Raw genomic sequence first — 16,944 nt, forward strand, 5'->3', positions numbered from 1 at the left:
CCCACCACTAGTGCATGTGAGATACTCAAGCCTGATCTACATATGACCACATATAGATTTTCCATGCAGCCACAAGACATGTTTAACTTTTTTTTTCATTTTTTGGTCATACGTATTTGCTAGTTTACATCAAACTTTTAGAAAACTAAAGAAAATATTAAATAAATTATAGTACATGAGAAAAAGAATAACGTTTGTCCTATGTACTTCATTATGTATAACAAGTGATTTACTCAAAAAAATCTCTCACTTTCCCTTGCCTATATCACCATAATTATTCTTAAAATTATGGTTATTTTAAGCAAAGATCTTAAATGTAGAAATTTCAGTGAAAAATGCAAGCTCGACCAGGACTCAAATGCAGGTCTCTGGCACACCATTCCTTTGCTCTACCAACTGAGCTACCAAGCCCACCCTGGTTTCAACGGATTTTTTGCTGTTCCTTTTTAACCTGTGTGGAATTGTCCTTTAGAAATTTCTTGTAATAATAATAATAATAACTTCAAAGTTAATAATATACACATTCAGTTTATTCATTAAGTGGAATGTATTTTTTTGATCTCCTGATACTGCAGTGGCGAACACTTAGTATCTTGTAATGGGGCCCTAGGTTCAGTTTCCAATGGAAACACGAACAGTGGTTTGGATCTCCTTTTAAACTTTACTTGAAGCATCAATTAGCCTATCTGAACATAAACTAGACTCAAACTAATTTTTGAATGTGTTCACAAGTGTAGATCAATATGTAGTAATTTCTGATGACTAGACCTCGGATTTTTAGGTGCTAAAAAGTGTGCCTTTAGATTTCTAAAATGGGCTCTAAAAATCCTAAAATAAGTTCTAAGGATCCTAAAATAGGTTCTAAAAATTTTCAAATAGGTTCTAAAATTCTTCAACTAGGCTCAAAAAGTCCTGAAGTAGGTTCCAAAAATCTTAAAACCGTTCAAAATTACTGAAAAATATTGATTAGGTACAATAGTTAAAAAAAAATTCAAAAGAACCATAAGAAATGTTAATAGGTGTATACATAACAAACACATATTAATTTTCTAAGCAAATTTTCATTTGTACACATCATTTTCAAAATTATCTACAAATTTTTGTAATAGTTTTTTTTGTATGTACGCATTACTTGCATTGTAGAATTATTATTTTCTTATAGTTTACGGTTATCACAAGCATAAGAAAACAGTTTTTCGTTGTGACATTTCAGGAGAACACATGCACCCTTTATCAGACATTTATTTTCATTTTGACTAGAGATACAGTTATAACAATGGTTAGCAACTTTTTAAACAAAAAGAATCCCTTATATAATGGATGTTGTCAATGTTACATTGTTGTAATATAGCAACTTAACTGTGAAAAGAAACAGTCTGTTTTATTTTTATGTCAGATATTTTTTTTTTTTGATCACATTATTTTTTATATAAAATTATGAATCCCAAATATCATCAGGTAACTCAAATTCATCATTGTTTTCACAAGGTCTCTTGATGTTTTCTATTACATTAAATTTTAAAGATGGTGGCTTACTCCATTTGTGAAAAAGGAAACTCCATACTGGATCTATGTTACCATTTTCATTATTTAATTTATTCTAGTGTTCTTCTGCAATGAACGAAGCTTCCCAGACATTCAACTCTATGTTTCCCGTCAATCTTTTTAATTCTGAAATGTCACAATGAAAAACTGTTTTCTTATGCTTGTAATAACCATAAACTATAGGAAAATAATAAATTTTTGTAATACTATACTTGTGCTGTTAGCAAAAGTTACTTGTTTACATGAAAAATGAATTACGTATGTATAATTTGCTGCACAATAATAAGGTGGGTACTCACTGGGAAACCCTTGAATTCTGAAAATTATGCATGAATTATTAGCTCTGGGAATTATGCATGAATTTTTCTCCATACATGTGAAAAATTGTAACTTCTATCAATCCAAATCCCAGTTAATTTATACATATTTTTAAATTCCGATGCAAGTTTTTCACGAGAAAGGAAAGAAAAGAGCTGTGTGGATAATTAAACAACATTCTCTCAATCTGTTTACGTTGTTAGTGTCCTTTGCAGAACAATCTATCTGACAGATGGAAGATTATTGCAAAATAAGATGTATTGAAATTGATTAGGTAAATTTGAGTTTAAATTCTATCACAATTAACAATTATTCTTAGATTAATATATTCTGTAACATTTGTGACTTGTGTTTGTAGATGGACTTGGGGAAGGTAAATTGACAGAGAGCATGTTTGAATCACGTTAGCATTGAATCTTTGCATCACCAAATGGAGCAAATATCTCTGTGTGATATAAAAATCCTGCAAAACTTTAAAAAAAAATGTAAAAATCTTTAAAAAGATGCGCTTTAGGTGAATAAACCTAAAATAGGTTGTAACAAGCAAAATAGGTTATTTTAGGCACTATAAAACTTCATCAGTTGTTGCATTTTTTTAATCAAACACAGATGTAATTTGTCATTCCTTAAAGGAAAAAAAAATAGGTTAAAAACCCAAAATCCGAGGTCTACTGATGACTTACCTGAATCAATTTCATGTAGGGCTTCCCATAAACCAGCTGCATTGGCTAAGGACAACAAATGTGTGGATTTTGAGATTAAATGAGAATTATAATATTTAACTAATCTGAATAATTCTGAATTACTGCAATAATCAAATAGTACTATTATTGCTTCTGGTAGGAATTTTCAAGAGTATTGGATGTGAACTCAGTCTTAAAAGATCTTATTTAAGATTTACTACTTCACTTCAGCCCTTCCAGATAGTACGTACTCATTTTCATTCTACAGGTTGTCCAAAAATATTTTTTTATCATAAGAAAACTTACCTTAGTTAGGGGCTTAGTACAGTGAGCTCCATGCTCAGCAGACTTGAATCCTCTTATATTTTGTTTTATTGGAGTATCTCAAGTCTCAACTGTATCAATTACCAGTATCTATGTGCCAAACTGAAGAACAACTGCCAGTATTCTGATAAACATGAGATTCTGACTAGAGATGTGTTTCAAATTCCATTGAGTACATCTTGCGATTTCCCTGTGATGCAAAGTGTTTTTGGGCACTATGTAATAGCCTTTACAGTTCCTCTTTGCTAAACTTTCTCCAGAGCCTTCTGTGGATAACACAGTTTCAAGGCTTCTTTCAGCTGATACTTAATTTCAATTCTCTGTTCCATCTGTATGATCACACCAGGCAATGTCATCTTACGTACCAATATAATGGTAACAGTGTTAAGCATTGTTTCCATGTTAATAAAACATTAAAATGCTGACCAAGGCAAAATTTATTGTATAAAAAATATACACTAAAAAACGTAACGTTTTCCACCATCTGACAGGGTCTTCTTCACATGAAAATTCACAATAAAGAATTTATTTTTAAAAAATAGAATAAAGAGAGAAAGAATTTATTATGAATCTTCGACTTTTATTCGAATTTTGTTTTTAAAATAAAGAATATAGAGATAAAGAATTTATTGTGAATCTTCGACTGAAGAAGATCCTGTTAGAGGGTGGAAACGTTACATTTTTAGTGTATATTTTTTATACAATAAATTTTGCTTTGGTCAGCATTTTAATGTTTTTTAATAATATAATGGATGCAAAGATGTACAATTCTGCCAATCCCCCATGTAGGAAAACTTACTTGGTAGAGGGACAGCAAGGAACTTCACAAAAATTTGCATATTTTCTCTTGTGCCTTCTCAATTAAAATTGCAATATGTGAGGGTGCAATGCACTAACTTACATGTTACAGAAATTCTCCTAAGTTTCTAGTACCAGTACATATGTGGAAGTCTTCGGAAAGTTACTTTTTAAAAGATAACTATTTACATTTACTATCCTCCTCCGTAGCCGAGCGGGTTAAGGCATTCACTCGTCTTGAGATCGTTCACTGCGGGACGGAATTTATTCGGCCTACGTATAGGGCCGGTGGCAACCCACTGTCGTGAGGAAATTGGGGAGCTCCGAGTGAGTGAGCGTAATCCGGTCACGGAGACCTACTATAACGGCTGGGGATACGTCGGGCTGACTATTCCAATACTGGTTGAAGATCTCCACGCTTCAAGGTGACGAAGGAAAGCGTGGGAGGGAGACCGGCAGTCGGTAGGTATGCCTAGGCCCTTCATGGGCTGTTGCGCAACGGATTATTTTATTATTTATTATTATTTATTTAGTTACTTGCTTAAAAAAGGAACAGAGTTTCATTTACTCATTTAAAAAGTAACTCACTTAAAAAAGTAACTTGCTTAAAAAAGTAACAGAGTTACAGTTACTCATTTAAAAAAGTAACTCGCTTAAAAAAGTAACAGAGTTACAGTTACTCATTTAAAAAAGTAACTCACTTAAAAAGTAACAGAGTTACAGTTACTCATTTAAAAAGTAACTTGCTTAAAAAACTAACTCACTTAAAAAGTAACAGAGTTACAGTTACTCATTTAAAAAGTAACTTGCTTAAAAAAGAAACTCACTTAAAAAGTAACAGAATTACAGTTACTCATTTAAGAAAGTAACTCGCTTCCGAGGTATGCATATTGCTTTAGAATTGAGGACTACCAAACAAAAGATGAAACATGCGATAAACATGTCACTCTGAATTGCCTGGAACCCAGAGCCTACCAACTGGCCATGGATAGGAGACAAATTTAGTTCAACAACTTTCTATTTTCCTCTTCTATTGTTTGCAGGAATTAATATAACAAAGGATGGACATTTGTATTGCAGCACTAGTAGTTTATCGATGGTTCTGGTTCACTTTGAGTCCTAAATACCAATAATTTACGACCTTATATAGCAACTTAAGTGTCATGAAAAACTCTAAATGTAACTGTAAAACTAACTGTTGAAACGTTACTTATATTGGGAAAAAGTAACTCTGTTACACTAGTTACTTGGTTTTAAAGTAACTAGTTACAGTTACATTTCTTTAAAAAAGTAACTGTTACTTGTAACTGAGTTACTTGTAACTAGTTACTTCCAAACACTGATATGTGGTCAAATTCAATGCATGCAAACATGAGAGATATGTACAAAACATACTGGGAAGAATGATTGAAATGTTTCAATGTATAGCTATACTGCATTAGAAACTCCTACCTAACTTTTTTGGATGATCTCAGCTTGCAAACATCTGTGGACAGAATCCACAAGGTGGCGGACATTCTTCATGTCAAACTTGACCCATTCCCATTGCAGGTCAGATGGTGCACATTTTGCAGGAAGTGGGAGCAGGTGTCACAGCCCATCCTAGCATATCCCAGACATGTTCAATGGAGTTATAGTCAGGTGAGTTTAGAGACCAAGGCAGTGTTGAGTTTAAATGTTGTGTTTCTACACCCACCATAGTGATCCAAGCCCAATAACATGGTGCGTTGTCTTGTATTAACATGACACCACATTTGGAAAATTTTCCTGGATATATGGATGCAGGTGGCCAGCTGACAGGTTAGGTTCACCACACAAGCATTGTGGTGTGGTGTCATGCCAGGACAACACTCCCCAGACCATTACGTACATCACCACCACTGACCTTTTGAACCAAAATCGGCACAACAAGGTGATATGGCATCATGCTGTCTACCCCAGATGTGGATCTGACCATCAGAACAAATCAATAGGAACTCCAGATGACCTTATTCTATGGGTCCATGGTTCATTGATGTCTTTCCTTGGCCTATGTGAGGCACAGTTTGCGATGATATTGAGTCATCAGTGGCATCCTCATTGGTCAACAGATGCTGAGCTCTTACTGATGGAAGGTACATTGCAGGGTCATTGTGACAATTTGTCATACTTGCCTGCTGTTGTACTGGTGAGTCAGATGTTCCCCTGTCATTTGTCATTGCTGAGATATCAAATTTGACACCCAATGCTCCCCTTTCGGATCAATCACACACAGCTGGCCGGTATGTGATTTTTACTGAATGTCTGACCATGGTTCATTCAGTCTTGGTATAGCGTTGATGCCATGGTATGTACCATCAAGTACAGCTGTTTCCAAGATAGCGGTACCACACCTCCGAGCCCCAATTATCTGCCTGTGGTTGAATTCGCTTACGCTGCCACATTTACCCATAATGGACACCTATTGTCTTCTGGTATGCAGAAGAGAGGAGAAAACAGGTTTTCTGCAAGCCAAACATGATGTGGACATCATGTGGTACAACTTCATTGTTAACTACATGTCCTGTGCCAGGTGAACCTAATTACAATGATCACTCACAACAGATATATACAATATAAAATATGCAGTCATTCTCCAATATCCAACACTATATCATTTCTACTCTAGCATGCAATACTAACATATGTCGAGACAACCAACTCATTAAACAGTAAAAGTCTGTGCTGTATCTGAAGGGCTCTTTTGTATGTTTTTAGCATTTTTTCATCACTACTCCGAAAATATTGATTTTTAATGATCCCAGTGTATTAATGAACTATTTTATTCTGAAACTGGGGTACTTTTAACAACTTACGTGGCCTTTCATAACCATCTGGTTCCCCAAATCGACCTACAAAAGTTATTAAATGCATTACTTAATTTATTTACAACTTTCTTCAGATTTTACTGCATTATTGCTTAATACAAAAAGATGTGAATAACATGACTAATTGTTCTCATGTAAAAATAATATAGTAGATAGATTTGTTTATTGCCATTAAGCATTAAGATTAAGCAATCTTAAATTGCAATAGATTGCATAATATACAAATGTAATAATGTAAAATAATGACTTTTCACAACCTTCTCTAATGCAAAATTAATAATAAAATTAGTACAGTAAATTAAGCAATATTACTAACTGACTGATCCATTTATTGCTTTTCATGGCATAAACACAGTTAAAATTTATTTACATTGGTAAAGAATAATTCATCTTGGAAACTACAAAATTAAAAAAAATACTTTTCAGGACCAAAGTGCATTTACATTTTTCAAAAGTTGTGATAATTGAAAAAGTGTTTAAAGAATTCTTATTCCACATTTAACCCTTAACTTCCCACCTGCGGTCTCGCAGACTGCTGGCGTTTATTGTTATTCTGTTGTATATGCATAGGGGTGTGGTAGGAGATTGCAGCATTGTCTAGTTGTCCCTTCTCGAACCCTGCATTGGTTTAAGTCGTCAGTCGCCACTTGAACGTGACCTTGAGCAATATTTATAGCTTTTATTGTGCTTAGCGGTCTCCGAGACCAGACTTGGGCCTCTGCGTTATTGATTCATTACCTGATCCTTTGTCTACTGTGTGTGTTTGCAGATGGGGTGAATGCGTCTGTTCTTCACAACTCCTACAAAGACAGTTCTTACTTCGTGCATCCATTCGCCGTGTGTTGGGTGTAGCAGAACCAAGACCAGAAATGGTTGGAGAGCGATTGGAAAAACTCAAAACATGCTCCACCTCTGACCCAAAAAAGAAGAGGAAGATGCCTTATGTTTTCCATTGTTGCAAGAAGCCCATCTGCCTTGAGTGCTCCACCAAAATTTGCAACAAGTGCAGAGAAAACTTATGAGAACAAAAAAAATTGGACCTAAAAGAGCCTAATTTTTATTTTAGTGGGTGTTTTATGGGTCTTTTTTATATTTTTTATTCTTACATGTATAATAAACAATAAAAATATAAAGAAAAGTAAAATTTAGAGTAGAGGGTATTTGATTTTTTACAGTAATAATGATATTATGTAATATTAGGTTCATTTCTTGCAGTTTTATGTTTTAATACATTTTTATTGTACTGTAATTTTTAAAATACATTTTTCTTGAGTTATTTGTGTAGCCTTTTATGTAACAAACCAAATTTGTTCAGTTAAATAGCATTCAGCAGTTGTTAAGTATTTTTTATGTTTATTTTTAAATAAAGGTCTGTGAGACCTTACACGGGACAGTGTGCGACAAAAACATGACCTGGGAAGTTAAGGGTTAAACATGCTTATTTAATCTTTCTCTTATGTGACTGGCTCAGAAATTTGTGATTTCAAAGCTTCTAATAACACTAGTGCCAGTAAAAGTTTAAAATTAAGCATAACAATATTTTTTGTTTGTGCAATTTATTGAGCTTAATTAATACCAAATTATTAGAGATGCATTGTATCATGCACTGGCTGGATCATAACACTAAAGTATGATAAAAAACACAATGTGTAAATATTTACCTCTGCTGTCGTATTCCTCGTAGCCAGGTTCTGTAAGAAAAATGGAAAGAATGTGTGATTTGGCCAGAAATAAAGGGTATGTGCTGAAAATGTTGATTCATTTCTGTTCAAGTATGTGTCATCAGTCCTATACATTTAATTTATAAATTACAATGTATAGAATAGAAGGCACATTTTAATTTTACTCTTGGAAGATTTCTAGTTTTGATTCATATCATAGTTCTTTTGGAAGTGTGTTGTGCATGTCAACTGTATAGTTTATTAGTCCCTTACTAAACAGAATAAAACACATGGTTTTATGTGAATGTATATTTATTTAGAAATAAGTTGATGTTAAAGATATGCATTTTTTCATTAGTTACAAAAATGTTCATATTTTGCTATATACGATCAAACATTCGGAGCATATTTTAATCTATCAAATTATTTGAAACAATATTTAATTTGAAGAAGAGGTTTTCTCAGCGTATCAGCCAGGTTATTTCCATATAGGGTTCTGGAAGCCTGTCTAAAAATCACCTGCCTGATATTTCGAGTAAACGTCATCCTCATTCACTGCCAGGAAAACTATAAGAATTATTTCAATATTTAATTTATAATTAACAAAACATCATAAGACACTAATCATGATTGTGATTATTCATCTGGCATATAAGAAGTGATTTCATGTTCCATCTGAAGTATATATTACTAATGTAATTATATGTAGTCTTTTTTAGCATCCCTTGTAATGAAGGGATTTCGGGTTCTATACCTGGTGGAGGCACATTGCATAGTGGTTCGGATCCCACTTCAAACTGTAGGTCCAATCCCAATTAGCATATCTGAGCATAAAGTGGACTTAACTATAATCCAACAAACTAATGTAGTCATTTTATAATATAGTCATACTTTACTGTTAGTTAATATTAGTTATTTTCCTGGAAAATAAGTAATTACCATCCGTGATCCCATGAGGAGAATTTGTGTGTTCCTCAGCGCTACCTGGAGAAAACACAGACATAAACTCTGATTAGCAAGTACTCTTATAAATACATTTTACATGGAAATATATACATGTTTCTCTTTGCAACATATACATGTTTCGCTTTGCTATATTTACAGCAAATACTTGGACCTCTGGAAGGGGGGAGCAGGGGAGGGCATGCCCCCCTGGATGTTACCATAAACTTACATATTACATACTTATATTTTACAGTAATTTATGTTAATTATTGGAAGGTGTTGCAGGAACATGATAGCTTCAATTTGAAGAAGTGTTTTTTTAAAGGGGGCAGCACTATTATGGGGGAAATATGACTCGTTTGCCACCCCCCCCCCTTTCCCTAGAAAAAATTACCATGCTTGTCCCTCCCTGGAAAAAAACCTGCGGACATCCATGAGCACATATAAATGACATGAGTCATATTTCTCAATAATTCAAAATAGTTTAAAACTTAAAACAAAATTAATATGAATTAGCTGTATGTCATCAAAAAGCTATTACAACCATTAAAACACCCAGCTGAGAAGTTAGCTACCCAGACAGTATTTACATTAATACCCAGCTGGGAAGCAAAGTTCCCTGACAGTGTTGTCATGTGTTTTGTTATTTTCGGAACTAGCTGTAGCTCAGATAACGTTTTGGAGATGAATGTTCTATGTGCTGCATGCACCTTGAAGTTTGTCACCAGTAATTTGATTGTAGTTATATGGTGAGGGGACAGATTAAACGCCTATTTTGATTTTCTTTTTTTAAACATCACTCTCTTTCTTCAATTCTGTTGTGAAAACAAAGAGTTTTGCAGTGTGAGACAATCTGTCAGTGTCTGTTCACCAAATGTGGAAAGACAGATGGCTAATGGAATGGGGAAAGAGATGGTCTTTCAGCCAAGGTTAGCAACCTTTGAACAACAAAGTAGTAAATTTTCACACCCTGATTGAAAAGTTTTGATTATAAAATTGCACTAAACAATAAAGAAATAATAATTTTAAGACCATGCACTTATAGCCCGATCTGTATTTAACAAAACAAGGTATGATTTGTAAACATATTTCTGTTAGTATTTTAGATATACTTTCATTTTAAAAAATGCCTTTCTTCATGTGAGGTACATTAGAAAATATTTTTTTTCTCAAAGTGTAAACAAACAAGAGGGTGTGCCATGTATGTATATGTATTTGGGATGAGCCAATATGAAATTTTGGTCGATACGAATAAAGTATATCAATATAAAATTTACAGATAATCAATATTCTACCGATCCAATATAAAATTCCAAATGGTCCTTGAGAATTTGAATAGTTCATTGACCTCTACCAGATGATTGCAGTGCAAAAGAAGCTCCATATTTACACATTTACTTTTTTAAGAAGTAGAGCATGGAGGTTACCCATAAAAAATATTTAAAAAATGCTAAATTTTAAATAAATTACATGATATTTATAGATATATCAAATCGGTAAAATAATCAATAATTTTACCTGTAAACTGATAAACCTGAATTGGCCGATACTGGTAGAATACTGATTGACCTGTCACATTACTAGTATGTATACATATCGTACAATGTGTAGGAAACCCTTTTGAACTCTCTGGTCCTGGCATTGTCTCTGGGAGTGGCGAAAACTTTAATTATTACAGTACTTGCATTTTCTTCTTATAAATAATGATGCAAAATGAATGTTTGTAACCATGACTGAACAAAATAAGATATGATTTGTAATTCTACCATTAGTAGTTTCCAAGATTTTAAATTTTTTATAAGAGTAGAATTTCAAATTTCATGCCGAGAACATGATGGTCATTGAGACTAATACCGTGGAAAATAGACTGGATATTTATGGGTTAAATAAGAAGTTGTAATGAATTCCAAATTAAGTGAGTCACAGAAGGAGCTTTTGTGTTTGTATATTGAATAACTATATCTATAGCTATGTGTTTAACTTATAATGACCCTTAAGTAATAGTTTTTCTACAGGTGAGTACAATTGTGTAATGAGTACCCAGTAAAATAGAACTCTCCTGACTAGTGACATTCATCCGATATCATACTCCCTAGTTACAGAATGTGTTCATGATGCTTTCAAATAAAAGAAAGAATTTATTTTCTTAGATCATACCCAAGAAAACTATTTACTTATTTAACGTAACCTTACCTCTTGGATGTGGCACTAGTGGTGACATAGAATCTGGATGCTGGGAAATACCTAGGATATGAAAAGCACCAATTCAATATTAATATTATTAATTTGTCTAATGAAAGATATTTTGAACGTGGAAACAAAATTTAAAATTTTAAATGTAGGAATAATACTTGATTAGGAAAGAAGATCTGAATTTTACTTTAAATCTTGTGTGCAGATACTGTGTCATGAATCTCTATTTTAAAGTGGAATCTGTATTACTTCTACATGGTTCCATTGAGTATTGAACTGTGAACTCCTTCATCAGGCAAGTACAGCCTTAACTATTATGTCACTGTTCATACAGTGTGTCCGAGAAAAAATATACCAATAAAGAATTTAAATAACTCAACAATCATTAACGATAGAAATGTCAAATAACATTTATTTGGAAGAGAAAACCATAGAATTTTTTTTAAACCAAAGAACAAGAAAAAAATGTCACCTTAGTGATCTCAATGTGTGCTCCTTTGGTGGTGCGACAAACATCAAGGCGGTACTCAACCTCCATCCAAGTGTTCTTCAACATTTGATGAGTGATGGAGCCACATGCATCGATAATTCTTTCACGGAGATCATTGAGGACTTGCACAGGTGTTTGGTAAACCATAGTCTTCACATAACCCCAAAGGAAAAAGTCCAAAGGAGGCAAATCTGGTGACCATGGTGGCCATTTAATGGGTCCACCCCACCCAATCCAATTACCAGCGAAATTGTTATTAAGGAAGTTAGTAACACAATGGGCATAATGTGGGGGGGGGGCACATACTGAAACATGTACCCATGAGGTATACGAGGTACAGCATACTGTTGCAACATTTGCAGGTAACTTGCACCTGTAACTGTAGCTTCCTCAAAGAAAAAGGGCCCAATTACGGAATCTCGTGTCAAACCACACCACACATTCAACTTTGCACTGTCGCGTTCATGTTCAATAACTGCATGGGGATTCTGCTCACCCCATATTATACAATTATGCCTATGCACTTTTTCGGAAATGTGGAAGGTAGCTTCATCTGAAAATGTTACGCGTGTCAGGAATTCATTGTCATCATCAATGCGTGATAGCACTTTTTCACTGCACTTTAGTTTCTGAACAAGCTGTAACTTGTAGGCTCTAAGCCTTAACCTTTTATGTACGATATCATGCACAGTAGAACTTGGAATTTGAAGTTGAGAACTAGCACGTCTCACAGATTTACGTGGGCTTCTCTGGGAAGCTTCCTGAACTGCAACCACTTCATCGTCGCTCACACGCTTCCGACCACTACCTTTCTTCTTCAACAAAGACCCTGTTTCCAGCAATTGTTTATGCCATTTAACAATGTAATGACGTTCTGGTGCTTCCTGTCCATATTGTTGCCGGAATCTTCTTTGTACTATTACAGGAGACTTCAATTCTGCAAACCAAAAGCAGCACTCAACTTTCTGACGAACAGTAAACGGCACCATTGTACAGACTACTCATGAACAAAGCCACGCATGTGCTTAATTATGTTACGATTTTTTCCCTTCTGGTGGTAAAAAAAGTTCCTTTCTTCCCTCTTCCAAATAAACGGTATATGACATTTCTATCATTAACGATTATTGAGTTATTTAAATTCTTTATTGGTATATTTTTTCTCGGACACACTTTATAAGAAAATACAATACTGTGGGTCGGGGAATTGAAGTCTTTATTTATCATAGTGGTGAGCAGGGTGCGAAATCCTGGGTAGAACAGGGGGGTATCCCCCACCAACAATCTTGTACTCAAGAATACACCCCAACAAAAATTTCTGGGGAGGGGGGAGATTTGTTATAACAACAAAGGATAATCAATTAGTTTCGACTTAAAATATACTTTACTAAGGATAATGTCAAAATTACATGCAAAGTAGTAGACTGCAAAAAATATATAACTATGGAATCTAATTGATTTATGTTAATAGAAAGCAAAAACCAAGCCAAAACTTTTGCATAAAACTATTTCAACTATTTGTAATTTATAGACATCTTTATCAGTCAAGGAATTAGCTTGCTATTTTATAAATATCTAATATACTATATATACATATACACAAGTAATTCATTTCCTAATTACTTTATGTGTATTTAATAATTATGTAGTTTTAAACAATTAGCAATTAATTTTTACATTTAATAACATTATATATATACGTAATAGCTTGTGTGTGTGTGTCTACAGTAGATTAAGTGTTCAACAAAATGAATGAAATCATACATAAATAGTGTATATTTGATGACCACTAATTTTCCACAATAAAAATACAAATATTTGAAAATAATTTTAAGATTATACAAGGTGTGTCAGTAAAGTTTTATAAATAGTGAAAAAAATATTAAGTGTCTGCCATACTCTGGGGTAAACCCTTTAGCTGCCTTTCAAAGGAACCTATGTTGAACACTATGCACCTTCAGCATTTTTGTATCCTTTTCAGTATGGCCATCATAGTTGGTTGGAACTATGGAATATTTAAAAAATGTTCACCCTTTACTGAAAACTTCAGCATAATAATCCTCCAGAATCTAAGTGAGAGAATGGATGGGAGGGGAGAGGGATGGCCAACACTAGAACCTTTTGTCTGGACAAGGAAATCTTAACAATTGCAGCCCTATGGTGTGGAGCTGTATCTTACAGATGAAACAACTGATTCCATACAATTTTTCATTGACAAGATTAACTACAGGGTGGCCCAAAAAAGGTAACCGAAACATAAGGTAACAAAAAGTATTGAGTTACCTTTCTTTGGGCCAGCCTGTACAACTTAAAACACACAAAATGTTATGACTGATGTAAGTTGTAACATTTTAATAACACTCGTTGATTATCTTCTTGATTAATTGAGTTGGTGTTTTTAAGTCCACTTTATGCACAGTAAGGCTACTGGACCTACAGTTTAAAGTGGGATCCAAACCACTATGTAACTCCACCGGGTATTGAACCCAAGGCCCCTTGATTGCAAGGTGACGCTACCACCGTGCCATCACGAGGCCTTGATTATGTTGTGTCACTTCTTGTGTACTGTTATGCTACACTCCTCAAGAGCTCTAGTAGTATTTACCAACTTTACTGACACATCTTGTATAATCTTAAAATCATTTTCAAATATTTGTATTTTTATTGTGGTATATCATTGGTCATCTAATATCCACTATTTATGTAACATTTCATTCTAAAATATTTTTCCTACATATTAATACATAATTAATATACAGTAGAAAGACACTCACATGTAAATACTCATATATATCAAATTGTAATTTTATTTTGAACACAATCCAAGAATAACCACGTGAATATTTTCGTCATGCTATTGTGATGCTTAATACTAATTTTAAGATACCAAGCAGTGATTTGCCAAAAAACTAAACAAATTTTAACATGACTTCCTTTAATTTCAGATATTTTAAAAATGTTTTTACTTATTTTGAAATAAGATGAACATTAAAAATCATAAATGTTTCTTTAAATACATAAGTAAAACTAATTTATCTTCAAATTATTGATTGAGCTATATGTAATTCTGTGAAAATTAAATAATATTCTTTATAACTAATATTTTTTTAAAATATTTCACATCTTGGACAATATGAAATAATCAATTATAATTTATTTTTAATAATAACAATTCTTCTCTGGAAATAGTTAAATATAACAAAGATAAAAAATAATTTTAGTTAATATAAATCTATTATAATTATATCAACATTGATACACAAAGACATTGATTTTTTTTATGACAATATATTTTCTGTAAACATTTATTAAATTACAATTCAATATGTATCGCAAAGTTATCATTATATATGGATTATAAGAACTGTAATAACATTTATGCACAAACATACCACTATTGCTCATTCCAATCTCTCCTACTCCTGGGTATATGACAATTTTCACTGAAAAACAGCATTCCTGTTTTGTATGAAATCAGCCTTAGAAACATTTCATTTTCAGCAATTTTAAAGGGAAATCTTTAGCAAAGGATAGTTAACATTTACAATAATTATGTAATAATTTGTACTTTAATCTCATGTGTGTGTGTGTTCATTACACCACTACTACATTTCATGGCAGAATATATGTTCTTTCAATATTCTGAAAATTACTTTTTATTCATGAGTTTTATTGATAAAATAATTAGTTTCTCTAGGATTTATCTTAAACGTCAATTTTAATTTTCATATTTCATGTTTTCATGTTCAGTAATCATATTATATTATTTTATGACATAATTTCTTTCCCAGACATGAAAAATTCAATGTGCTCCTATTAGTTTGAAATCCTGAATAGTTGTTAATAAATAGGAAATTTCATAGGTTTCATCTCTTAATAAAATGTTCATGTACAATATTTGCTTCACATGTTTAAACAAATGCACATTTGTTCATGTTTAAATTTTTGTATGTAAAACTTAGAGAGATAGTTGACTTTTGATTGAAATAATCAAAATTACTGAGCCACTCATAATTCTCAGTATTTTTTAGAGTGAGTGAGTACTTACCAGTTGGATAGTTATGACGATGTTTAGAATGTTTGTGAGAAGACTCTGTTAGTTCTCCATATTCATTTTCTTCAGATTGCATTCGTTCATTGTCATATCCTTCGCCCATACCTTCATCAGGAAATATTTCAAGCTCTTGTGGTGCTCCACCCCCAAAATCATGACCTTGACCACCTCCAAGTCCTCCATCTTCATCTGTTTGTTCTTCATCAATGAATTTTGACTTCTTTCCTGTAGATAATGAAAGGTTTAGATTTTTCCATTAGGTATTGTACGATTTCATGAGCATTGCAGAGTTTGAACTACATAATTCTACTGCCAGGTGGCAGGCTGACCACATCAACACTGGCAGCCATTTTACATGAGATGTAAAATGGCTGCCAGTGGTGATGTGAGGAAAAAGCATTTTGTGTCATACAATTTCATGTGAACCTGTCCATGTTCAGTCAAGCAGTGACTATGATTATTTCCAGTTCAGTGATCAGGCTACATCGATTGATTGGATGTGCAGCTACATCAGTGATCAACATCTACTCTCGTTCCAAAGGCACTGGAAATTTTCCCCTGTCGAAGGTCTGCTAGATGATTTGCCCTTACAAAGGCAGCCTGTTAGCCATGAATTGATCATACCACTTTTCTTCTCGATATGAATGCTACCCACGCCAAAAATGAGTTTATGAAATTCCCAAGCATCTTGCAGTTCACACAAATAGTTTGAGAATGAGATTTGGACAGCATTCTTGACATACCCCCTAGGGGCCAATGCGGAGATAATTAGGGAATGTTGTGAAGTAGCTCCATGTTAACCATTGCCAATTAAATGTGCATAGTTCTTTGCTGGTGTTTCTTTATTAAATCGTGCATGAAATTTATGTTGCACATTCAACACAGACCAGCTCACATGAAATTGTAAGACTCAAAATGCACTCTCATCCCCACTGGGTAGCTTGCCACCTGGTGGTAGAATTATGAACTCTTGGACCTGCTAAGAAAAAAGGGGAGTATGTTAGAATGTATTTCATGGGATACTCGATCGCTGCTAATGTTATATTCCTTATGGAACATTTTGTTATTGTACAAATCATTTTGAAAGAGC

At 33.5% G+C, this 16,944-nt stretch overlaps 1 protein-coding gene across 23 annotated transcripts in view; it reads right to left on the reverse strand.

The window, feature by feature from the left end:
- LOC146002409 (uncharacterized) overlaps positions 1-16,944 on the reverse strand; it is a 229,609-nt gene that overhangs the window by 109,663 nt on the left and 103,002 nt on the right. For 21 of the 23 annotated variants that reach the window (XM_083140191.1, XM_083140194.1, XM_083140174.1 and 18 more), the window contains 7 exons: positions 15,849-16,079; positions 15,193-15,243; positions 11,314-11,364; positions 9,115-9,159; positions 8,176-8,205; positions 6,503-6,538; positions 2,547-2,591 (listed from right to left, as the gene is read on the reverse strand). In XM_083140191.1, coding sequence (XP_082996317.1) covers positions 2,547-2,591; positions 6,503-6,538; positions 8,176-8,205; positions 9,115-9,159; positions 11,314-11,364; positions 15,193-15,243; positions 15,849-16,079 — 489 coding nt within the window. The remainder of the gene's footprint in view (positions 1-2,546; positions 2,592-6,502; positions 6,539-8,175; positions 8,206-9,114; positions 9,160-11,313; positions 11,365-15,192; positions 15,244-15,848; positions 16,080-16,944) is intronic. The other 2 variants (XM_083140185.1, XM_083140183.1) reach the window with 2 other exon arrangements.

This window comes from Lepisma saccharinum, chromosome 18 (assembly GCF_977018435.1).
Source record: "Lepisma saccharinum chromosome 18, izLepSacc3.1, whole genome shotgun sequence".
Classification (NCBI taxonomy): domain Eukaryota; kingdom Metazoa; phylum Arthropoda; class Insecta; order Zygentoma; family Lepismatidae; genus Lepisma; species Lepisma saccharinum.